The sequence below is a fragment of the Taudactylus pleione genome, unplaced genomic scaffold (genome assembly GCF_031769625.1).
Source record: "Taudactylus pleione unplaced genomic scaffold, aTauple2 ptg000290l, whole genome shotgun sequence".
NCBI classification, from domain to species: domain Eukaryota; kingdom Metazoa; phylum Chordata; class Amphibia; order Anura; family Myobatrachidae; genus Taudactylus; species Taudactylus pleione.
Window position 1 is genome coordinate 11,520,530 of NW_028284692.1, and position 26,403 is coordinate 11,546,932.

Below are 26,403 nucleotides of genomic sequence, written 5' to 3' on the forward strand. Positions count from 1 at the left end.
CTAAACTATATTCCTATGTCACTACCAGTACTACCCCGCTCACTCTCCACCAAGGCAAATTTGCATATGGGGAAGCAGCAGCTTGTAGTACTGTGATAAGGTGCACAATTTTTTCTTAACCACTATTCACTATTATCTCTATCAATTTCTCTTTTTCGGGGTACTCTCATTGCACCACTTGTATTGGAGGTCCTTGCACTGTTACAACTAGGTCCACCATACGGTGAGTCCAAAAGCAGATACTCTTATTCACGTCCCAGAGCTGACTATGGAGTAGGCTCACCCCCTGTATTAATGCTTAGGGCCTGATTCAGACCCACTCGCAAGCGGCTGTCCGCTCGCAAGTGGGTCGATGGTGTGCTCCGTCGTGCGCATGCGCCAGACGCGACGAGCAAAGGACTTTCCTTCGCTCGTTGTGTCTGATCAAAGGGGGCGTGCTGTCGATGTTGATGGGCGTGCCAGGGGCGTGGTGGGCGTGCCTCCCTGATGGGGGCGTTCCCAAGGGAACGCCTACCGTCAGAAGCCGGCCCACTGACATCACTAGTGATGTCAGTGGGAGTGATTTTGGCTCTGATAGAGCCAAAATCACTCCGGGCCTTGCGGTTGAAAAACTCAACCGCAGGCTCCGGCTCGCAGTGGCGATGGTCACGACCATCGCGGCCATCAAACTGCACGCTCGTATAGGCTGAGAACACCGCAAGCAATCCCCGCACTGCCGTCACAGTCAGCAAACCTGCAATGAGGACACCGCTGGCACCCCCTCACTGCCAACACAGCCAGCAAACATGCACTAAAGACCTCGCTGGCACCCCCGCATAGCCGACACAGCCAGCAAACCTGCACTAAAGACACAGCTGGCACCCCCGAACTGCCGACATAGCCATCAAACCTGCACTAACACACCACTGCACCCCTGCACTGCCGACATCACCGGTACCCTTCACTGAGGACACTGCCAGTACCGTAGCACTGCCATTCCATGTACTGAGGACACTGTCAGCAACCCCGCTCTGCCCACACTGCTGTCACAGTAAGTGCACTATTGCTGTATCCAACCCACACTTTATAACACACTGTATCCATGTTGGAAATTAGAAACTGAACTGCCACAGGTTAGTGCCGCCCACTGTGTTACTTAGGTTAGTCAGCCAGCTAGCTGGATGTAACCTTTTGGCCTTAACTAGATTAAGCAAATAATATTGTGAGGTGGTCAAAATTGATTGGAAATTATTGGAAATAAATGTTATTGAGGTTAATTATAATGTAGGAACAAAAACAGGCCCATTTTATGTGATTTTAGCTGTTTTTATGATTTTTTAAGAAAAACTCCAGACCCAAAACCAAAACACGAAAACTAAACACGGAGGTGAGGTTTTGGTAAAATCAATCTAGATCCAAAACCAGGGTAGATCCAGATCCAAAACCAAAACACGGGGGTCGGCGCAGATCTCTACTTATTATGATGCACTTGCCATTAAATACACAGCAGAACAAATGGACCTATATTTTAAAGAGCAGTACACTCCAGCACTGTCTCCTCCGACCTGATGATGTCACCGCTGGGCTACTGCTCATGTGCCCCATCTCTGCTTTAAGAAGAAATCACTGAAGTACTTTTGAGTATTCTATTTGTACAAACTAAAAATGTTCAGATGGATATATATGAAACAGTTTATTACACAGTAGCCAATATAAAACATACACATATAAAACATACACAAAGTGGCACAATACTTAAAATCAAATAATAAATGCAATAAAAGATCCAACTGTTCTGTGAGCCAGCAGTTTGGAAAAAAAAAAAATCAGCATAAATATTGTGCCACTTCGTGTGTACTGTAAGTTTTATATTAGCTGATGTGTAGTAAACTATATATATATATATATATATTCAGGAACATTTGAGGACTATTAGATGCAAGGTTGCCATGCATGCTGTAGCAAGAGGAGGTAGTAGAGTTACAGTTATCCAAGAGGGAATCATTTTGAATCTATACCCTTAACACTCTCCATCCTGGAGGTTTAAAAGAAAATATAGATATAGTCTCAATCCTGTAAGTCTCCCTTTAGTAGAGAGACTTTATTAGGGGTCTGTGAATATTGTTAGCGGATGTTTCATTCCTTTTTCCTGATTTGCCATTATTGGGTTGCCAACTTTGTAAAGCTGTGGGTCTATATAGAGAATTGGTTTGTACATATTTATGTTAAATTAAGGGGTAGGTACAGTAGTAAAAGTCTAGAACTGAGAGGAATAATCCGCACAAGGGTTAATGAGTGGGTATCTAGTCGGTATCATAACATTAACGTCAAGGGAATATGTGTTTAAGGATATTTGTGATTTATTTTTTGGGGGTCACCTGTATATTTACACTGTATATACATTTTTACACTATTTTTTTTATGGCAATTAAGTATAGTTAGAGGATTGTAGTTACCATCCACTTTTGTTTTCTGTGATGGACTGTTGCAACTTTTAGTCCATTCTATGTATAAAATATGTTTTTTTCTATTGCACTTTATTAATATGGAGGTTGTAAGATTTTTTTGTAATTGTATTTTTTGTAACAAATAGTGTGTTAGGATCCCAGTTATTTCTAAACTGAATATATCCCAATAAAATGGAGAACGTATGCAGCTAATTATATTGAACCTATGAATACTGGTTAGCCCTTCATTAGGTATGGGCTTATTAGTGCGCTAGTGGTGCTATTAGTTTAATATTAATTAGGAGATCAGTTCTAGGTTGGGAGGCAGGATGAATTAGCGGCTAAGGCCGCTTATTAATACTGAAGCCGCTGAGCAGGGGCGTTTCTAGAGAGAAGGGGGCCCATGTGCAGTCTCCAACACGGGCCCCCTCCTCTCTGTCCGGCGGCCGGCAGCGCCGGAGTTAGAGACTCTGGGTACTAGAGTGCGCCAGAGTCTATAGAGTATGCGCAGGTCACCGGCAAATGGCCACGGTGGCCATATTCCCTGTACTGCGCAAGCGCAAATGATGGGAAAATGGCTGCGGCGGCCCAGGGGCCCCGCACACCCTGCCCCCATTATAGATACGCCCCTGTAACCGAGGCAACCAAGGTTTGGTATGGAGGCGCAGCTTGCGCCATTTTTTTTAGTCCCGATCCCAGTAATGCTGGTATCCGAGGCAACAGAGTGGTGGAACGCAAGCTATGGCTGCAGAGATCCACCCAAGTCTGACAGGAGAGACGCCAAGGATTATGGGTATTGAATGCCATACCCGGAAGTGCCCTCTTTCTGAAGGTCTGTGCTATTAGGTGCCCTGTCCTGAAGAGATAAGAGGCAATCTGTGTTTATAAACAATCGTGGTGGCAATTTTAGAATTAGAAAGTAAAGGAAGTGACGTAATCTCCCGGGAGGGATATAAGCATACTTGCCTACTTTTGAAAAAGAATTTCAGGGAGATTGTGAAAGCAGCACCTATGAGCGCGGCGGTAAAGTGGGCGTGTACTGCTACATCTGAGAGGCGTGTCTTAAAATTGATTTACATCCAAATGTAAATGAGCCCCAAAGCAGTTAGTAAGATCTACTTGTTGATGAAAATACACTGATACTTCTCAGAAAATACATGCAACCATAGGGATCATTGTGCCTTATAACCAATGCAGGGAAATTATACTAATGATCCCATTTGAATGTATATATCTCTGTTTTTTCTTTTATATAACAGCTTCATAATGGGGGTAAGGATGAAATGAGGGAGATTGCTGGACTTTTCAGGGAGACAGGGAGATTGCTGCTATTTCAGGGAGTCTCCCTGACAATGAGGGAGAGTTGGCAAGTATGGATACAAGGCAGGCCCATATGGAGATTTAGTATGCACACACAGCTTTTGAGGAGATGACGAAATAATCCATCCAGGATCTGAAAGTAAGTCCATTTGAAGAGCTATTATATACTATGTATTATTTATTTTTTGATAGAGTAATTCTCTGTTTGGACCAGAGCTATCCCTATTAAATTATATGTATATAGACTAAATGTATATTAGTTTATTATGACAGTTGTGGGGTAAACTTTTGTTTGAGAAGATTTCAATACCATTCCTATAGTTTGTTTAAAATTGGAACTATAGGCTATTATACAGTAGAACGTGGTATTTTATATGTCAGATAACAGATGTTTACACGGAATAAGATTGACTATTTGACTATGCCTTTTGTGTATAGAGGAGGATTTTGGGGTACACATATTCCCTCTATCACTTGAAGAAGGATATTATTATTATCTTTATAGTAAGCTGGGCAGATATGCCTCATTATTAAGAGCTCATTAAGATGGATATGTAAACTATGTGGAGTGAGTCCCTGAGGATTGTTTTTGGTCTCATTTAAGGTTAAATATATTTCAATGATAAACTAGACCTGGATTATAGATACTTAAGGGTAATTTTTTTACAATTAGGTTGCTGTTTGGAAAAATGTATACCCAGTTGGTAACTGTGGTTTATATTACACATCAATTAGTGGTAATAGCCCTTCATTAGGTATGGGCTTATTAGTGCGCTAGTGGTGCTATTAGTTTAATATTAATAAGGAGATCAGTTCTAGGTCGGGAGATAGGTAAGTATCTTCTTATTGTATAAATACTATTCGATTCTAATGTGGATATTCAAATGTTGTTCTCACATCCTGTATATTATTTTTTTTGATTGTAATTTTTTTTGTCAATTCAGAATTATTGTATATCCCTAGCACAGACTATGTGAAATACACCCTCTCTTTTTCCTTTTAATTAAGATACCCCTGAGGAAATCCTTATAAAGACTGAACGCATTGGGTCGCATTGTGTCGAATGCTCAAACTTTAACATATTGTTCCTTCACCCTAAGGTGTAGTGGTGGAGGTGTCAACCAACTGAATTAACTTTTGAGCATACGACAAGATTGTTATCATTCAATGTAAGCTGGCTTAACAGTTTTCTGGTCATTAAATTATTGTTTTTCATTCAAATATGTTTTTTTAATTTTTTTTTTTCATTCTAATGATGGCCTTTTGGAAAATTATGTCTGGGTGATTTCTTGGTGTGAGGGTGCATTCTAGTACGATCCTAAGGAAGGATTGACAGTTCAGAAAATCAAGTATTCATCTATCCACTGGGAGGTCTAGAGGATCCAAGTATATGAAGTAATCACGTCCATCCATCTTCATCCATTTGGGACTGAACCTTTAAGGTGATACTATTGATTTTAAAATATTTGAATGTATTTATTGTAGATGTAAATGTGTTAGTCAACAACTAAATAAACACTCTTAATTTTTTAGATTGAAGGTTTTATAGCACCCTCCTTTTTCTTTGTTTTAGATTATTTTGGACACCCAGCTAAGAGGGTGTTAATTTGGAGGAGCAGCTTCCATAAAAGGTAATCTGTAACTTTGGTTACATCGTGAATGTTACTAGCGCAAATTAGGGGCAACACTTGCATATATATATATATATATATATATATATTTATATATTTATATTGTGACACAGTTAGGTTAGGGGGTCCCTCTCCTGGGTAGAGGACTCCTTCCTTACACACACACACAGCAGCAGGGAAGCAGCACACCAGTCTGGATGCAAGTACAAGCTGGTCGGCGCCAGTCTTTATTGTACAATGTCAGAAACATAAAGAAAACATAAATATAAATCCTAGCCCTGTCAGGGCACTAACTTCACAGGTAGTTCCCTCACTACCAGAACCTGGCAGGGCCTAATGCCCTCGCCAGCAACAAAAGCACAGCACAACACTCACGGTTAGGTTTCCAAGTGTCTCTGAGCAAACTCCCTGCCTGCTCTCCCAGGTGAGACAATCAGCCCTAAACAAACTAGGCTTATATTGGCCACTCTCAGGTGGAAAACTAACAATCCTGTTACCAGGCTGCGAGAACCAAAACCTGGAGTGGCCGTGGGTGGAGCCCTCCCTCTCCTCTCACCCACAACCCCCAGGTCCCAAACCGGCTTTTCAAAAAGCCGAAACTCAAGCCTGCTACACTGCAGACTTTCTCCTGGGGGTTTAAAACACAAAAGACAGGAATCTGGGACAAATGTACCTGCCACAGACCACTTTACCAGTGATCCTATCACATATCCACCCCCTTTGTTTCGACCTGTGGGGCGGAACAACTGAAGCCCCCAAACAATGAACGCGTGACAACGCATCAGCATTGGCCAGCTGGCTTCCTGGCCTGTGTTCCACTGAAAATTTAAAAGTTTGTAACGCCAAGAACCATCTTGTAATTCTCGCATTACTGTCCTTATTTTCAGACATCCACTTCAGAGGGGCATGGTCAGTGATCAATTTGAACTTTCTTCCGACCAAGTAGTACCTGAGAGCCTCTAACGCCCACTTTATGGCCAACGCCTCCTTCTCCACTGTGGCATAGTTTCTCTCATGTACATTCAACTTTCTGCTAAGATAGAAAATAGAGTGTTCCTCACCCTCCTTGTTCTGGGACAGGACAGCTCCTATACCTACTTCTGATGCATCGGTTTGTACTATGAATTCCCTTTCAAAATTAGGAGTCATCAGGACTGGTTGGGAACACAACGCTACTTTCAACTCCTGAAAAGCTTTCTCTGCCTCAGGACTCCATTCTACCATGACTTTTTGTTTGCCTTTGGTCAGGTCAGTCAGTGGGACTGCCATGGTGGCAAAGTTGGGTATAAACCTCCTGTAGTACCCCGTAATTCCCAAGAAGGCTCTCACCTGCTTCTTATTCAGAGGCCGTGGCCAGTTTTGTATGGCATCAACTTTATTGAGCTGAGGCTTTATCAGGCATCTGCCAATGGTGTATCCCAGATATTTTACTTCCTCCATGCCTAGACAACACTTTTTTGGGTTGGCTGTCAAACCTGCCTTATAGATGAAGTCCAACACTGCTTGTACCCTGGGTAAGTGAGACTGCCAATCAGGACTATGAACGACCACGTCATCCAGATAAGCAGCCGCATACCGTCTATGGGGCCTTAGAATCCTGTCCATCATTCTTTGGAGGTAGCAGGTGCCCCATGTAGCCCGAAGGGCAACATCTTGTACTGAAACAAGCCCTCTGGCGCTGAAAAAGCTGTCTTTTGTTTGGCGCTCTCGGTTAACGGTACTTGCCAATACCCTTTGGTTAGGTCAAGAGTGGTTAAATACCTTGCCATCCCTAGTCTCTCAATCAGTTCATCCACTCTTGGCATCGGGTAGACATCGAATTTTGAAACACTGTTCAACTTTCGGAAGTCATTGCAGAAACGCACACTCCCGTCGGGCTTTGGAATCAACACAATGGGACTTGACCATTCACTATGTGATTCTTCAATAACCCCTAACTCTAGCATATTTTTAATTTCTTTCGACACCGATTCTCTTTGTGCTTCTGGTAACCTATAGGGCTTTAGATTAACTTTAACCCCTGGGTCAGTGATGATGTCATGTTTAATGACCGAGGTTTTCCCAGGTACGTCAGAGAACAGCACCCTATTTCTAATCAGAAACTCCTTGACCTCTTGTTGTTGAATTGCCGACAGGGTTTTTGCCACTGTCACTTCGGGAACTAAGGGCCCTGGACTTACTGGAGGGTCTCGGACGGCCGACAGTACCGTTCTATCTTTCCAGGGTTTTAACAGATTTATATGGTATATCTGTTCCGGCTTTCTTTTCCCCGGCTGGTAAACTTTGTAATTGACCTGCCCCACTCTTTCTAAGATTTCAAAGGGCCCTTGCCATTTAGCCAAAAGTTTATTTTCCACAGTGGGAACCAATACTAACACTCTGTCCCCAGGAGCAAAGCTGCGTAACCGAGCATTGCGGTTGTATACCCTCTGCTGTGCCTGTTAAGCCTGTTCCAGGTGCTCTCTCACTATCGGCACTACCGCAGCAATTCTCTCCTGCATTTGAGAAACATACTCAATCACCGTTTTGTAAGGACTAGACTGCCCCTCCCATGTCTCTTTGGCAATGTCTAGTAACCCCCTTGGGTGTCTCCCATACAAGAAGTCGAAGGGTGAAAACCCGGTGGAGGACTGGGGAACTTCTCTTATGGCCAACAATAAATACGGCAATAAGTAGTCCCAATCCCTAACATCCTTGTCGACCACTTTCCTAAGCATGTGTTTTAACGTCTTGTTAAACCTCTCGACCAGCCCATCGGTTTGGGGGTGATAAACCGAAGTTCTTAACAGGCGGCATAACTCTTTCATGACTTTGGACATAAACGGTGTACCCTGGTCAGTTAGTATCTCCTTAGGTATACCCAGCCTGCTGAAGACATGAACTAGCTCTGTGGCAATGGTCTTGGTTGACGTATTGCGCAACGGGATCGCTTCCGGGTACCTGGTAGCGTAATCCATTATGACCAGAATATACTGGTGTCCCCTGGCAGACTTCGTTAACGGTCCAACCAAATCCATCGCTATTCTTTCAAACGGCACCTCTATGATAGGCAATGGAACTAATGGACCCTTAAAATGTGGCCTGGGAGCATGATACTGACACTCAGGGCAGGATGCGCAAAAGTCAGATACCTCTTTATGAAGCCCGGGCCAGAAAAACCTCTGCATTATTCGCTCAGTGGTTTTCTCTACCCCTAGATGGCCTGCCGTTATATGACCATGGGCCAGATCCAACACTGTTCTTCTGTAGGCTTTGGGAACTATTAGTTGTTCCACAACATCTTCCCCCTGAATTAGTCACCTGATATAACAAATCCTGACACATTGCCATGTGGGGATAGGACAAAGTACTATCAGGGTCTACGGGTTTACCATCAACTACTTTTACATTCTCCCTGGCTTTTACCAAAGTAGGGTCATTCAACTGCTCCACGGCAAAGACCTCTCTTCTGACCTCTAAATCAGGCAGATGATCACCTGGCCCAACAACACTTCCCACCTCAATGGGAGGCACATCAGTTGGTGGGCCACCGTCACGTTCCGCATTCTCTAGTTCGCCAACCATAGTAGAAAAAGGGAATAACTCTGACTCAGAAGAAACTCCCTCCTCCACTACATCGACAACCTTCTCAAATGGATCGGGGTTGTTCACCTCTGGAACAAAACGGCTTTCCCACAACTTCCAGAAGTGAGCAAAGTCTCTCCCCAATATTGCATCGTACACCAGACCATGCACCAAACCCACAGAAACTATAGCAGAGCCACATGGTATCTCGATGTTCACCTCGGCCGTAACATAATATCGAGTATCCCCATGCATGCAGGTCACACCAACAGTTTTCCCCTCACGCCGCAAGGGGTTCACCAGCTCAGCTTTTATAAGTGTCACCAAGCTACCAGAGTCTAACAGTGCCTCTACTCGGTTGCCATCTACAGTGAGTACACACATGTGCTTATCAGTCTCAGCCTGCCGGTCAGCCGTACAGGCTATCTGTGCAAAGAATGACCCCCTGCGGTAGACATGAGCAGTATCACATTGCATAGGTTCAGTTGTAAGTGCACAATTAGCGGCAATATGGCCGAAGCCACCAAATCGGAAACACTGAGTCATATTAATGTCTAGTCGTTTACGGGGCAAGAACCTTCCCGGCCTGGCAGGCCTGTCTCCAGGTTCTACACCCTCAGTCTTAGGTACATTCCACTGCCCAGCACCCTTCTCCCCTGGAACAGTCTTACCAGTGTCTCTGGGAGTTCGCCGGTGCGCCATCGGGGCTCGGTGGGGCATACGCATCAGCTCCTCAGCCGCCACGTACCTCTCCACCAGCTCGACCAACTGGTCCGCGGACTTAGGGTCTGCATGGCTCACCCACTTGCGCAGAGTCACAGGTAATGATCGCAGGTACCGGTCCATCACGACCCTTTCCACGATCTGTGGTCCCGTCAGCGTCTCGGGCTGTAGCCATTTTGAGGACAGATGGACGAGGTCATGCATCTGTGAACGTGGAGGCTTGTCCTTATGGAACTCCCAGCAGTGGAACCGTTGGGCACAAACAAAGGTGGTGACTCCCAAGCGAGTTAGGATCTCCTGTTTTAGTTTTTTATAGTCCTTGGCATCAGCCAGGCATAAGTCGAAATATGCTTTTTGTGGCTCCCCAGACAAAAAAGGTGCCACCAGACTTGCCCACTGCTCCTGGGGCCAACTCTCCCTTTCGGCCGTTCTTTCAAATGCGGCAAGATAGGCCTCCACATCATCGCCCGAAGTCATCTTTTGGAAGAAGTGACTGGCTCGTACGGAGTGAGTGGTGGTGGGAGGACCAGTATTAACATCTCTGGGCCGGGCGACCAGGTGCTGTACCACCTCTTTTATGGCCTGGCTGTTTTCCGCTAAGGCCTGGCGGTTTTCCGCTAAGGCCTGGCGGGTTTCCTCAATGGCAACTTGTTGAAGTCTGTTAGATCCCTGCTGAATTTTGTTTGTCTTCTGCTGAGCTACTGTAGCTTGAAGCAAGGCCTTAATAATGTCCTGCATTTTGTCCTGGGGTGTAGGTTGGAAGCTGAACCTTGCCTCTCTGAGCATTGGCTGATGCCTCCTCTATGGGACTCCAAGGACACAGTGTTATTTCCACACACAACTTGGGTGTCTGTCCCTTTAATTTTTAAATGGAAAGTTTTCCTCTTGCTGCAACTTCAGTGTGTGTGGGTGCCTGCATTCTCCACCATATTGTGACACAGTTAGGTTAGGGGGTCCCTCTCCTGGGTAGAGGACTCCTTCCTTACACACACACACAGCAGCAGGGAAGCAGCACACCAGTCTGGATGCAAGTACAAGCTGGTCGGCGCCAGTCTTTATTGTACAATGTCAGAAACATAAAGAAAACATAAATATAAATCCTAGCCCTGTCAGGGCTCTAACTTCACAGGTAGTTCCCTCACTACCAGAACCTGGCAGGGCCTAATGCCCTCACCAGCAACAAAAGCACAGCACAACACTCACGGTTAGGTTTCCAAGTATCTCTGAGCAAACTCCCTGCCTGCTCTCTCAGGTGAGACAATCAGCCCTAAACAAACTAGGCTTATATTGGCCACTCAGGTGGAAAACTAACAATCCTGTTACCAGGCTGCGAGAACCAAAACCTGGAGTGGCCGTGGGTGGAGCCCTCCCTCTCCTCTCACCCACAACCCCCAGGTCCCAAACCGGCTTTTCAAAAAGCCGAAACTCAAGCCTGCTACACTGCAGACTTTCTCCTGGGGGTTTAAAACACAAAAGACAGGAATCTGGGACAAATGTACCTGCCACAGACCACTTTACCAGTGATCCTATCACAATATATATATATATATATATATATATATATATATATATATATATATATTAGAGTCGGGACTAGAGTAAGAAAAGCAAGTAACTGTGTACCTGGACAACCCATGTTCCAATGCAATGGGTGCAAATACATACAGTATTTTTTGCACGTGGGGTAAATATTGTTGCATGTAGCCCACAAATGCTGGACAGCTTTAGTTTTACAATGCAATGTAGATGTCACTTTGGACACACCCCTCCCAAATCTAACTCTATGTACATTTTAAATCTGCCCCACCTGTAGTGGAGCATGGTTTTACCAAGATGCACAGTTACTTGCTCTCTTACTCTATTCCCAAATCTGAATCAGGCCCACAATGCTCAAAAGCGCTACTCTGATTTCTTCTTACTAGTTTTATATACAGAGAGCCCACATCTCTCTAATGAGGCAGCTATCAAGTTATCTGTTTGGAAAAATAGCTCAAATAAATGTAATGATTAATCTCTAATTTTTTTTGGTCTATGTGACAATAAGCATCTAGAATAGATTGCTCAGTGCACACGCTTTTTCTTTGCCATATCTACTGTGTAAAATGCACAATACTTAGCTCCTGAGGTGAGACACCTATATATCGCTGTTAACCCCTTTCAATACCACTATACTGCTTACCGCTGATACCACTGTGTTACCGCTGTTACCAGTTAGCAGAAGAGGGGGAGAGAAGAAATCATGAAAAGAGACACAAAAATAGCAGTCAAAGAGATACCAGGATTCCAGCAGGAGAGGCTAGTGTCATGGAAACTGGAGGTGTGAAGTATTTGAAGGAGAAGAGTAGGTCCACAGTATTGAAGGCATCAGAGAGGTCTAGAAGGATAAGTAATGACCCTTTTGGCAGCAAGATGGTCTTTACTGGCTTTACTGATAGCATTTTCAATGGAGTATAGGGTACAATGGTCAGACTAAAGTAAATCGAAGAGGGAGTGGGGAGAAGGAAAAGAGGCTCACTACTAGGGACTTCTGCTAGAGATCTCTGGTACTACTTGTGGACAGCCAGATGAATCCAACAAATTAACTCACATAGCAACTAGCTTATTTGGCTTTAGTACTGATCTAAACAGAAATCATAATATTCTGAGGACAGCACTGCAGGGACGTGCAGTCAGGGGATTCAGAGCCTCACCTGTCATAATGATTAAAATAGTACAAAGAAGATATTTATAATACAGATTCTGTGTCATAAATATCTGCTTTGCATTATTCTAATCATTTCTACAGTAATATCAGTCGGGAGGCAGTGAGGGCGCTGCCTCACACTGACAATAGAAAAGCGCTGAAGCGCGGGGCGGGGCCATGCCACAGGCTGTTAAAGTCCATTTAAAAAATAGGGTAAAGCAGCACCTATACAGGTGCCTCACTGACAGGGATGTGCTTTCAGCCCACATGAAAGCATGCCCCTGTCAGTCAGGCAGTTGTGAATGGACAGCGGATACATCACCGCTGTCCAGTGATGGATCCTCTGTCATCACAGATATATGCGGCGGGGATGCGACGTAGGTGCTGGCGCTAGCGGTGTCGGGACTCGGCAGAGATAGCTTGCACGGTGGCAGGCCTGGATCTGAGAGGATCCAGTCCCTGCCTGCCATTCTGCAGAGTTCAGCAGCGGTTCCAATTTAAAAAAAATGGCGCCTCAGATTCATTTTTGAAATTCAAGATTGTCGCCGCAAGCCACTCTGCTTGCCATGTCATTGCCCAGCCCCCTCTGGTATGCTCCTGGCGGGGAAAGAACGTGCAAGACCACCCGAAGATAGAAGACGCCGGAAGCCCTGGGGAGGTGGCGACCTTGCAAAGGAGCTTAAAGGCTGCCATCCCCCAGGTGAAGACGCTGGAAGCCCTGGGTAGGCGGCCGTGTAAAATCACTTAAAGAATTCCGGCCCCCAGGTGAAGACACCGAAAGCCCTGGGGAGGTGGCAGCCATGTAAAAGAGTTTAAAGGCTGCCGCCTTTAATTTTATTAAAACATTAAGGGTCTTGTGTTTATTTTAATATTTTCTTTACAGATGGACTACAGGTGTCAGCGGGCCCTAAATGTCTGGGCATGTAGGCACTTGTGGTTCTCCAAGCGCTGGCATGCTGGGGCAGGCTTGCTGGGACTTGTAGACTGCCTGTAAAGAACAATATCATAATACCATGAACCCCGCTCTCAACGCTCCAGGACTGCGGGGCATAGCACTGGGCTTTCAGACCAGTCCCGGTTGTTGCTCTGGAGGGGGGACCCAATTAAAATTTTTTGAGATCTCCATAGGGTTGGTTAATGTGATGGCAGGGGGACCCCAAACTGAGTGTATTTCCTGCTATGGCATTATCCCCCTGGCTGGTTGAGCCTGGTGCTGGTTGAGCCTGGTGCTGGTTACTGTTAAATAGAGGGAACCCTACGCTGTCTTTTTTTTTTTTTTTAAATGGGGTATTAATCAGCCAGTGTCTCCCCAGCCATTGACCTCACCGCATGTCACACAATGGAAAAACAGTAAAACCATTGAAGAATGGAAAGTGGGCAGTCATGAGGTGATGGAATATTGGGACAAAGTGTGAGTTTGCATGTAGATCTGCTGTATACGCTCATTTTCCTATCATTAAAGCTTCTTATGCAACTAGAATATCAAGATGAGTAGAAAAATTCATACATGCACCTAGCATAAGGCAAGCAGAGCAGCTGGCGTTGATGGTTACCATGAGGTCAAATGGTAGGGATTTCAGATACACAGACTCACACTGCTAGTCCCAAGGTAGTGAGATTTGTAATCCTCTCTATATCTGCCACCCATTACCCTCCTTCATGCTGCTGCTTGCAACCTATACTTTTGTTCTGGTGTGTTGCTACCATCTCTTGGTCAAAATTTGGCCCTGGTAACTATTTGTTATGGGAGCAAACATACTTATTTTAGCAAAACAAGACCACAAAGGAATGTATGCCAGAATGGTTTCAACTGGATTTAATTGCTTACTGTTAATACCATATAATACCAGTTCAATTACTTTGTCGTATGTGCAAAAAGGTTTCTACTGTTTCAGTCTACTGGAGTGGTGCCCAAACTGGGTGCTGCAGACTGGTTCGATTCAGCAAACAAATCAAATTATTTGTGGTCAATGTGATAGGCAAAACCAATGCTGGTGGCTCTCAATCGCAAATATGTGAACAAACTAGGGGTGAGCGGGTTCGGATTTCTGAAATCCGAATCCCCCCCCGATCCGAGGCCGATCCGAGTCAGGCTCAAGTTTTCCCGCCTGACTCGGATCTGAAATCGAGGCAAAACATAATCATCCCGCCTTCCGGGTCTCGCGGGTTTTGGATTCTATATAAGGTACCCACGTCGGCGCCATTTTCTCACTCGGCTGTGGACAGTGAAGAGGGAGGGTGGGAGTTAGGGCTGGCTGGGCTGTGTAGTGTAGTGTAGTGTTGTGCTGTGCTGCTGTTGTCCATAGGGGCTGTGTCCACTCCTCCAAAGTCCATAGGGGCTGGCTGTGTTGTGCTGTGCTGCTGTTGTCCATAGGGGCTGTGTCCACTCCTCCAAAGTCCATTGGGGCTGGCTGTGTTGTGCTGTGCTGCTGTTGTCCATAGGGGCTGTGTCCACTCCTCCAAAGTCCATAGGGGCTGGCTGTGTTGTACTGTGCTGCTGTTGTCCATAGGGGCTGTGTCCACTCCTCCAAATTCCATAGAGGCTGACTGTGTTGTGCTGTGCTGCTGTTGTCCATAGGGGCTGTGTCCACTCCTCCAAAGTCCATAGGGGCTGGCTGGACTGTGTTGTGCAGTCAGTTGTCCATAGGGGCTGTGTCCACTCCAAAGTCCTGTGCAGTGTCCCAGTCCTAAAGGGGTGCTGTAGTGTTGTCCAGGGGGTGCTCTGTCCATCAGGGGTGCTCCCCCCAAGTGCAAAAAAAAGAAATATTTTTTCTGTGTTTGTGAATTGTGTGCACTGTGGCTGCACGTGCATCAACAAAGGAGCAGCGCCAAGCGTGCGCCTGTGTCCCATAAGTAAAGGGCCGGCTGGCTTGTCCGTTAAAGGGTGCTGTAACCCCCAAAGAGCACTCCAAACAAAATAAAAACATTTTTTTGTGTTTGTGAATTGTGTACGCAGTAACAGCACGTGCATCAACAAAGTAGTGCCAAGCGTGCGCCTGTGTCTTAAGTAAAGGGCCGGCTGGCTTGTCCGTTAAAGGGTGCTGCAACCCACAAAGGGCACTCCAAACAAAATAAAAAAATATTTTCTGTGTTTGTGAATTGTGTGCACTGTGGCTGCACGTGCATCAACAAAGGAGCAGCGCCAAGCGTGCGCCTGTGTCCCATAAGTAAAGGGCCGGCTGGCTCATTTCTGAAAGGGTGGTGTAACCCACAAAGTGCACTAGTGTCCAACAAAAATAAAAAATTATTTTCTGTGTTTGTGTGCGCCTTAGCCGCACGTATATATCAATATAACATAAATGGAGGACCAAACTTTCTCCGATAAAAATAAAATAGGGAAAGATCAAGAACCACTTCCTCCTAGTGCTGTTGCTGCTGCTGGGAGTTGTTCATCATCCCAGAAAGGAAGTAGGAACACCACTACTTTTACTAAACAATTGACCCTCCAACAGTCCCTAGCGAGGAGGATGAAGTACGACAGCAGTCATCCTGAAGCAAAATGTATAACTGAGGCCTTGACTGCTATGTTGGTGTTAGACGTGCATCCGGTATCCACCATTAGTGCAGTGGGATTTAGACAATTGATGGAGGTAGTGTGTCCCCGGTTCCAAATCCCATCTAGAGTCCACCTGCATCCTCAAAGCAGCAGCGACAAACGTGCGTCCGTCTGTTAAAGGGTGGTGTAACCCTCAAAGTGCGCTCCACAAACAATAAAAAAAAATCATTTTTTTCTGTCTTTGTGAAATGTGTGGGCTGTAGCCGCACCTCCATCCTCAAAGCAGCAGCGACAAGCGTGCGTCTGTCTGTTAAAGGATTACATCGGTGACAGTATCCAAGTAGGCATGTCAGACAGTCCGTACATATACTGGCAGGAAAAAGAGGCAATTTGGAGGCCCCTGTACAAACTGGCTCTATTTTACCCAATTTCCCCCCACTTCAGTGTGTACTCCGAAAGAGTGTTTAGTGCAGTCGGGAACCTTGTCAGCAAAAGACGTAGGAGGTTGCTTCCAGAAAATGTGGAGAAGATGATGTTCATAAAAATGGATTATCAACTCTTCCAGGGAGACCAGCCTCCAAAACGTACAGAGGGACCTGTGGTGGTGGATTCCAGCGGGGACGAGTTAATAGTCTGTGAAGATGCGGATGTACACAACACTGAAGAGGGTGAGGAATCGGTGGATGAGGAGGATGAGGACAACATCTTGCCTCCGTAGAGCCAGTTTGTGCAGGGACAGATTAATTGCCAGCTTGTTTTGTGGGGGCCCAAACGAACCAATCATTTCAACCACAATCGTGTGGCAGACCCTGGCGCTGAAATGATTGGTTTGTTAAAGTGTGCATGTCCTGTTTATACAACATAAGGGTGGGTGGGAGGGCCCAAGGACAATTCCATCTTGCACCTCTTTTTTTTCTTTGCACTATATACTGTTTGGGGCCTAGTTTTTCAAACTGCCATCCTGTCTGTCACTGCAGTGCCACTCCTAGATGGGCCACGTGTTTGTGCCGCCCACTCGTGTCGCTTAGCATAGCCTTTTGGACATAAAAACATTATTGTGAGGTGTTCAGAATAGACTGGAAATGAGTGGCAATTAAGGTAATTGAGGTTAATAATAGCATAGGAGCAGAAAAACCAACATATTCTGTGATTTTAGCTGTTTTTATTCTTTTTTAAAAAAAAATACAGATCCAAAACACAAAACCCAGAATCCAAAACACGGAAGGGTGGTTTCGGCAAACCAATCCAGATCCAAAACACGAAGAAAGATCCAGATCCAAAACCAAAACACAAACCACGAAAAGTGGCCGGTGCACACCCCTAGAACAAACAGAAGCACAACCCTATCCACGACCACACAACTGGACCTAAGGATGACAGGTAATCACAATTAATTTAATGAAAGACTTTTTGCTGAATTTCTCAATAAGAAACTTTTGGCCTAGGAGTTCTGTGACAACATATGTTATACTCTGTGATTCTAGAATGTTTGGTAACCACTGGTCTACACTACACTGACCAGGGCTTTTGTTGTAGAACAAAATTCTGGTTTTCCCATTACTGAGAAATTATTTATACAGCAATTCCTGCTCAAAAAGAACATTCAAGGAGAAGCAATGGGTGTTCTAGTCTATTACAGATACCATGCACACATGGAAAATTGCATTTCCACGCATATGTTCAGAAGGAAGCATTTTAGGATGTGTTCAGTTATGGATCATCAGCATAAGCACAAGTGTGTATAGTTCTCTACGATAGTATAGAGGAAGCGAAGGGAAAGTGTAGAGATACAAGCTTGACAGTGTAAGCAGTAAGTGCGAAAGTCTCATTAACAAAAGTGTCTTGTTAATCTTTGCATTTACCATATAAAATATAGTACAGCTTTAGTTGAACTGAAATCAATTCAATAAAATACAAATACAGGTAGAGTCTCCCATATCTAAATATTCAAAAATGCGGAACACTCCCAAATACGAAATTTTTTGTGCATGACTGAGATAGTGCTTTCTGATATTTCAATGTACACAAACTTTGTTTAATGCAGAAAATTATTAAAATATTGTATAAATTACCTTGAGGCTGAGTGTATAAGCTGTATATAAAACATAAATTAATTTTGTGTATGTACGAAAATTTTGTTTGATGCACAGAATTATTAAAAATATTGTATAAAATTACCTTCAGGGTATGTGTATGTGTATTTATGAAACATCTGTTTAGACTTGGCTCCCATCCCAAGATCTCATTATAGTATGCATTTATTCCAAAATACAGAGAAATCAGATATCCAAAATAATTCTGGTCCTAAGCATTTTGGATATGGAAGACTCAACCTGTATCTGTTGCTTTTCACTTCAAGCAAGAAGCTTCTTTCCTGCCGCATCCAAAGGGAAATATAAATTAAGCAAGGCTAATAGAGGCTGTGGCTTCATATACTATAGCAGCCACACTAATGATCAATCAGCCAATCAGAACTGGCTATCTGATGCTGCTGGTCATCACCAGCCCTCCAGCACCAACAAGAGATACGCCTCCTGACAGGTGGAGTCTAGTTTATGTTGCAATTACGTGAGCGCACCCTTACTGTACTTGGACTATTCTTGCCCTTCCCTCCCCCACCCAATTTCTCCAGGTGTAAGGAGATGTGCGTCTAAGATGAATCAATGTCTCCATACAGAAGTATACATACACACACAATTTGGTGCAGTACAGTTCAACTCTAAATGGGCAAAGACCACACCAGATCTCGCTGCCCGATATGAGCGTCAGGCTACGGGATTACCAGTATCATACAGGCGCACAGGCTAATAGGGGACATCTGCAAAAATTTTCCAAATCCTTTTAAAAAACATAGAGGTTATTGTCGGACCATATATGTTGCAAATTGGCTGAGATCTCTATATTGGGGTTTATTTTGCAAATAATACCTTGATTCTACTGTATGTCTAAATTTAGATGCATCATCTAGCCGACTGTCTCAAGCATTTACCTTTCCTTTAGAATCTCCATCATCAGGGAGCAGGATGACTGTAGCCCTTTGTGTACACTGGCTGCCAGTGGTTCACTACCCCTTCCCAATGTGAGCAGTTTGAATACAACAGAATAGTGCAATAACCTGATTTCACTAATTATTTCAGACCCCATGTTCTAAATATGAGCACCAGATATACTAAAACAGTGCTGAACTAGTTCATTGATTCTGTGAGCCAATACTTTCCTACCTAGCCCTGATGCTGTACTAAAAAGTGCATCTAACAAACAATAAGATTTAGGATAGGGTTCATATATGTTAATCATTGTCTATTTTATTTGTTTAACCTTCCAAAAAAAATCAACCAAAGGTGGACTAAAATAGGCTAACCTTTTTCCTTTTTTGTCAATTTATTTGGTCTTCCTCAATTTATTTTTTAAATATGTTAGACAATTAATTTTGAATCAAGATAAAATTAAAATGATAAAAAAACCCTGAAAATTTGATTGTCCGGGTTTTCCAATATCTGATTGTCTATGTGAAAACTAGTCAGGTGGCAACCTTAACTGACACACACACACACACACACACACACACACACACACGCACACCCCCCCCCCCCCCCCCCCCAGATGCCATGTGACAGGATTCCTGTTCTGCTAATCCAAGCTGCGATTCTCCATCACATAATGTATTTCCTTGCTTACAAGGGAATATTCTATTTTATACACTGGCAGTACAAACAGCAGAGTATAAATATACACATGACACATGGCTCTTCATGCTGCATTGATTTCCCCTCCGTAGCTCTGAAAATATGCTCTTCCTTAAAACCCATCCATTCAAAAACAAAACGGAGCAGTTCCTCGTCTCTCAGCAGCTCGTAATTCTCTGCTACCATGGGCACCAGCACTGTTTAAAGCTGGATGCCGCAGTGAAGTCATAAAAAGTACCTTTAAATAATTTTCATTTGGTAATGGAATAGTTCTTCTTTAAACCAGAAAATTTAAAAAGGCAACGTCTGTTTCAAAGGCTTTTAAAACATTTCTCTATGGCATGGTTGCCGTAGCAACTGTGCTCTGAACGTTAGAGGCAAAGTGATTGGGGGGGTTAGAGACACTTGAAAGAAATGGAACTGGAGGAAAAAATAGACTGAATTAAAAAAATATATATATATTGTGTGTAAATATTGAGGGGAGGGGTTATTTTTTATTAAATGCTTTCTCATTGCAGGTATACAGACATTGATTAAAATGGCTGCCTGTGCCAGGTGTGTTGTTAGATTGATGGATATTGTGTGCAGAAGCTGGCCTCAGGACCAGCATGTCATTCATGGTACAGTATTAGCATGTCATTCATGGTACAGTATTGCTTGCATTATCACAGTTATAATAATCTATCTTACTAGATTGACTGCTGTAATTTAATAGTAAATTCATATGTGTCACAGTGTTATTAGAAGACACTAGAGACAGGTGTATATAAAATGTACATGCATCATATGATCGTATCGGATTGTGTAGTTTTTGGTTACTTTCCACTGACTATTTAAATCAGAGCAAGTGTTTACATTGCAGCACTGATAAAAGGAACAGCCATCTTGTTTCTCTGAAGTCCTTAGCAGCTCAAGAGATGGGGATTCAGTATTTATATTTTAATACTTGTATGTAAGAAGTATCATATTTCGTATTATAGTGAACCTGTATAAGACATTATATAGCAATAAAACTCCCGTGTCTTAATTTATCTTTACAAATACAAATCTTTAAACCTTCAAAAATGATTAGACAGTCTACTTTCTGACATCTGATCAGAAGATAGTGGAAAATATTCCGTGCGCCCTAAAGCAACCCGTGGTTGAAGGTAAAAAAGTGTCACTCACACTCCACCAGAAATATATTGAAAAAATATTACCAACAATAATCCTCAGGCGCTTAAAGATAAATATGATCAGAAGATAGTGGAAAATATTCCGTGCGCCCTAAAGCAACCCGTGGTTGAAGGTAAAAAAGTGTCACTCACACTCCACCAGAAATATATTGAAAAAATATTACCAACAATAATCCTCAGGCGCTTAAAGATACTTTCTGACATCAGCAGGCAATAAATATACCTTTTACTAACCATTCTGCAGCCATTTGCCATGATTTTTGTTATATTTGTTTAATGCGAAGTTATTATTTTTTTTTTAATAAGTTCTAAGATTTATGGTCTTTCCATCACATCCACTTGTATTACTTACTAATGGCATTACTAATTATTGGCAGATCCTACAGTGGTAGTAGTTGCCAGAGATGTGTGATAGAGGTCAGTCCACACGGTTGATGTACTTAACCAGGAAATGGTTTATTAACCTGGAGAAGCATACAGTATGCAGGATAATGCAAGTTTAATAATATGCAACGGCAGGTACAGGGTGCAGAGAAATCCAGTTGCAGCCAGGATAGTACAGGGGGAAGCAGTCGGGAAGCCGATTGACGGAATCCCGACCGCCTGCTTCCCGACTGTATAATCCCGGCAAGGGTTAAATGACAGGCGTCGAAGTCCCGACGCCTGTCATTTTCCCTACGCCAGGAGCGCGACACCCGGTTTACCGATCGAAGGTAAGCCAGGCAACGGGCGCAGACAGCCGCATGGGGGGGAGGGTTAGGTTTAGGGTTCCCAGGTGGGACTAAGGGTAAGGCACCCCCCCCGAGAGGTTAGGTTTAGGCTAGGGGAAGGGGGGGTTAGGGTTAGGCACTTAGAGGGTGGAATAGAGTTAGGCACTTGGCGGGGAGGTTAGGGTTAGGTACCCCTAAGGGAGGGTTAGGGGGTAGATAGGTTAGTGAGTACTCACCTTTCGACAATTGACATTTTCACTGCTGCCGGGATGCCGCTGTCGGGATTTGAACCGCCGACCATGCAGCAGGTGGTAAATCATACTGAATCTGCGTACAGGGTATGGTATGCATTGTAGTGCACATAGGTTGCACTCACTGGTGCTTATATGCAGTTATAGCTGTGGGATATATAGGTAATACACAGCGATGGTGGTAGAGTGTTAAAAGAGGTCTTGTAAGGCTCGTATATACTCCGTTATGGAGGGACACTTTCAGGAGCTTGTCCGTTACTCACTGGACACTGAGGAGTAAGGTGCGTGGTAGGCAGGTCGGAGGTTGTGAACGCGACGTCTGCTCCGGGTCCTAGTGACCGATGGATTAGAATGGAGAGAACACTCTGAAAGTTCTCTCCTAACACTAATTACACTTTCCAATAATTTGTAGTAGTCTCTAAAGACAGCCAACAGTAAATTGATAAATTAAATGTGTTACCTGTAGGTAACGAGGTCTTCTTGACTAATGGACTTTTTAAGCTCACAGGTGAACTGTTCGGTCTTTCCCACGTTGTCTCTGGAAAAGAATAATATCAGAATTACAGAATTTGCAATACAAAAGGTATGGATTTGCTTACAATATGGATGACAATTTGATAACATGCAGTACCAAGCTGGGAAATGTCGTAATAAACAATGAACTTTATAGTTTAGTCTACTTATAGTTACAAAACAACTTAATCAGGAACACTGATTAAGCTGGCACAAATTTGAATTAATTTAGGTACTTTTTTTATGTGGTTGGGGTAATACTGAGGACACCAATCTCTGCCAGCAAACATGCAAATTTGTATGATTTGCAAAGTCCTGGAAATGCACTTTGCAGTAATCCTACCACATACATACATCACACAGCAGGAGCAAGGCCACAAAGACACAATTTGCAGCAAAATGCATAATCAAGTTCTTGGAAAAATGGGCAGATACAAGAAGCTTATTCTACTCGCGTGTAACTCTAGGCTATCATGTTGTATCCAACTCTAAAAACACATATTTATAGGATGACAATGAAAACCCATAACTAAATTGTTCTCAACAAACATGGAAATAATTTGAGATATCAGAAAAAAAAAACATTTTTTTTTCCCTTCAAAATTTACAAATCAGCACGGTAGAAGGGAAGAAGTAAACATGGCAAGAAGGTGGTATAAATGATCTTGAATTATTTTTGATACAATTTTGAAAACTAGGCCCATTAAATGGCCTCTCACTGGGTCTACTGGTTGTATTGATCTACTCTATGCAGAAAAGCAGATGATCTTCAGAGGAAATACCTCATGTTTGACTTAAAAGTGCACAGACTTCATTGATTGATTGGTAATCAATATCATGGCATATAATAGGCAATAGAGAAAATCTCTATATTCACATACACACAATTAGTATCAAGTGGAGATTTACCCTGTAGCGCCAAGTTCAGTCAAGAAAATAATATAGATTATTCTTGGACTTATTTTGAAAAAGATGTGACTTGAAGTCTTGGATGCTCCAGCTTCCATTGACAAAATAATGTTTGGTTTTTTTTGCAATACATCAATCCTTAAGCAATTTCAGGAGTTCTCAGCTATTGTCCAGTTTTCAATAGAAATGTGATTGGCTTATCAGAGTTGCAGTCACCTCAAAATATTAATTGTTCACCAAGCTTATTTGGATCACATCAGCTGCATGGATCCAGATTCCTTAAGAGAAAAGCAAGTTATAGTACTGTACACCAGTCATAGAAGAAACCATTCCCTAGGGTTAGGAGGGGGGAGAGGGGAGGGTTAGGTAACTAACCTGACGCTGTTGGGATTTCATCCTCTCGGGCTGATGCTGTCAGCATTTCAATCGCATTCTGTTAATAAGCCTACAAAATGTCTGCCGCAACTGAGTATAAGTAGCAGGTTCACCTCAAATATATCCAGAGCCACAACTGTATATTTATTTCTCCATGCACTATAATAGTCCAAGCATAAAATATAACCATTGCTACTGCGTGACCCACCCACTGAGGTCGAGGTTTGTGAAACCCAAGGGTGTCCCACCTTTACCTAGTGTACTCTCTAAATGTACTGCTTAGTTACAAATTACTCTATTTGAATTTGTTCAATGGAGGTAGCCATTTTGTGCTGAACCAATATTGATGAGAATTAAACTGTTACATTCATGAGAAACTTGTAACATTACAAAGACATGATGCAGGTTGTGCCTCATGCTGCAATGTTTCACCATAGCTTCAAATATTGGTCTTTTAGGAATCAGGACAGAGAAGAGGGAAATGCTAGGCCACCCACAAGCAGGGCCGGATTAAGCCTTCAAGGAGCCCGAAGCATTTAAGACGGGGGGCCCGCCCCCACTCCTCAAGCCCTCCCCCGCTGGTCAGCACCATCCCACTCATCATCTGGTCTGCCCCTACTGGATCTGCTGCTTGAGAGGACAGTATTGAGCTGTGGGTGACAGAGCCAGGGAAATGCTTGGGCGCAATGGTTACACTGCTACAACGGAGAAACACATTAAGGGACTTCTGACAGGTCTTTCCACAAATTGCTACACGCTCCGGTGACTGATTCGGATCTTGGGATCTAAATACATAAGCTTTGCAATTAAGCACCAGCTTGCGTCTTCCTCCTTCCACCATTTAATTCAGTGTTGCTCCCACGGACGTCGCTCTACCAATACACCAGGTGGGCGCCAACTATATCCACGGGGAGCGTAATTCACTGTGGAACGACCATTTCACCGCCACTAAACTGGGACTGGATGCAGTGTTGCTCCTAAGGACGTTGCCCCAGTATTATTACATCAGGTGGGTGCCTATTATATCCATGGGAGTGTAATTCACTGAGGAACTGCCACCCTATCGCTGTCACACCAGGATTGGAATGTGTGATTGACTTTGTACACTGGCGATGAGTTAAATTGATGGTGGGGAGGTTAAGTATAACATCTCTACTTAGACGCATTCTTGATATATTGTTCTACTATTGGAATTTTTTTATATCAGTTGATCTAAAGAGACTCTTTCTCTGCAACAAAATACCCAGAGCATAAGTACTTGGGCGCATATATTGGTATTAGTGCTCAAACACTGGGATTCATTTACACTTCAATGCAAAGAGGATTATCTCTATTGTAACGGAGCACAGTAGCTAATGTGGACATTATTCTGCGATTAAGACACTTTATATGTTTTATGTACAGTCAGGTGCATAAATATTGGGACATTGACAGAATTTTCATATTTTGGCCTCTATTCACCACCACAATGGCTTTGAAATGAAACAAACAAGATGTGCTTTAACTGCAGACTTTCAGATTTAATTTGAGGGTAATTACATCCAAATCAGGTGAACGGTGTAGGAAGTACAACGGTTTCTATATGTGCCTCCCACTTTTTAAGGGGCCAAAAGTAATGGGACTATCAACTCAAAAGCTATTTCATGGACAAGTGTGGGCTATTCCCTCGTTATTTTATTATCAATTAAGCAGGTAAAAGGACTGGAGTTGATTCTAGGTGTGACATTTGCATTTGGAATCAGTTGCTGTCGACTCTCAATATGAGATCCAAAGAGCTGTCACTATCAGTGAAGCAAGCCATCATTAGGCTGAAAAATCAAAGCAAACCCATCACGGTGATAGCAAAAACATTAGGTGTGGCCAAATCAACTGTTTGGAACATTCTTAAAAAGAAAGAATGCACAGGAGAGCTCAGCAACACCAAAAGACCCGGAAGACCACGGAAAACAACTGTGGTGGATAACAGAAGAATTATTTCCCTGGTGAAGAAAAACCCCTTCACAACAGTTGGCCAAATGAAGAACACTCTCCAGGAGGTTGGTGTATATGTGTCAGTCAACAATCAAGATGTAAACCACTGGTGAGCCTCAAAAACAGGAAGACCAGATTAGAGTTTGCCAAACAACATCTAAAAAAGACATTACAGTTCTGGAACAACATCCTATGGACAGATGAGACAAAGATCAACTTGTACCAGAGTGATGGGAAGAGAATAGTATGGAGAAGGAAAGGAACTGCTCATGATCCATAAGTGTGTTTAACAAAAAAATCCACAAACTCGGTGCAAAATCAGTGAAGCATGATTTTGCACCGAGTTTTTGCATCAGTGAAGCATGGTGGTGGTAGTGTCATGGCGTGGGCATGTATGGCTGACAATGGAACTGGTTCCCTTGTATTTATTGATGATGTGACTGCTAACAAAAGCAGCAGAATGAATTCTGAAGTGTTTCGGGCAATATTATATGCTCATATTTAGTCAAATGCTTCAGAACTCACTGGACGGCGCTTCACAGTGCAGATGGACAATGACCCGAAGCATACTGCAAAAGCAACCAAAGAGTTTTTTAAGGCTAAAAAGTGGAATGTTATGCAATGGCCAAGTCAATCCCCTGACCTGAATCCGATTGAGCATGCATTTCACTTGATGAACACAAAACTGAAGGGAAAATGCTCCAAGAACAAGCAGGAACTGAAGACATTTGCAGTAGAGGCCTGGCAGAGCATCACCAGGGATGAAACCCAGCATCTGGTGATGTCTATGCGTCAATTTCAATGTCCCAATATTTATGCACCTGACTGTATATTGTTTTAATTATTTAGCCTGTAGAGCCCCTTGAATCAGGACTGTCCCATTTAAATCTGGACAGTTGGGAGTTAAGGACTGGTACTTAATGAATAGATGAGATAATAACTGATTCAACCAACATTACCTTAGATGAAT

At 43.4% G+C, this 26,403-nt stretch overlaps 1 protein-coding gene across 6 annotated transcripts in view; it reads right to left on the minus strand.

Annotated features, from left to right (window-relative positions):
• Positions 1 to 26,403, minus strand: part of GAS7 (growth arrest specific 7) — a 473,968-nt gene that overhangs the window by 130,333 nt on the left and 317,232 nt on the right. For all 6 annotated transcript variants that reach the window (XM_088482672.1, XM_088482667.1, XM_088482671.1 and 3 more), the window contains one exon: positions 22,126 to 22,203. In XM_088482672.1, the coding sequence (XP_088338798.1) occupies positions 22,126 to 22,203 (78 nt within the window). The remainder of the gene's footprint in view (positions 1 to 22,125; positions 22,204 to 26,403) is intronic.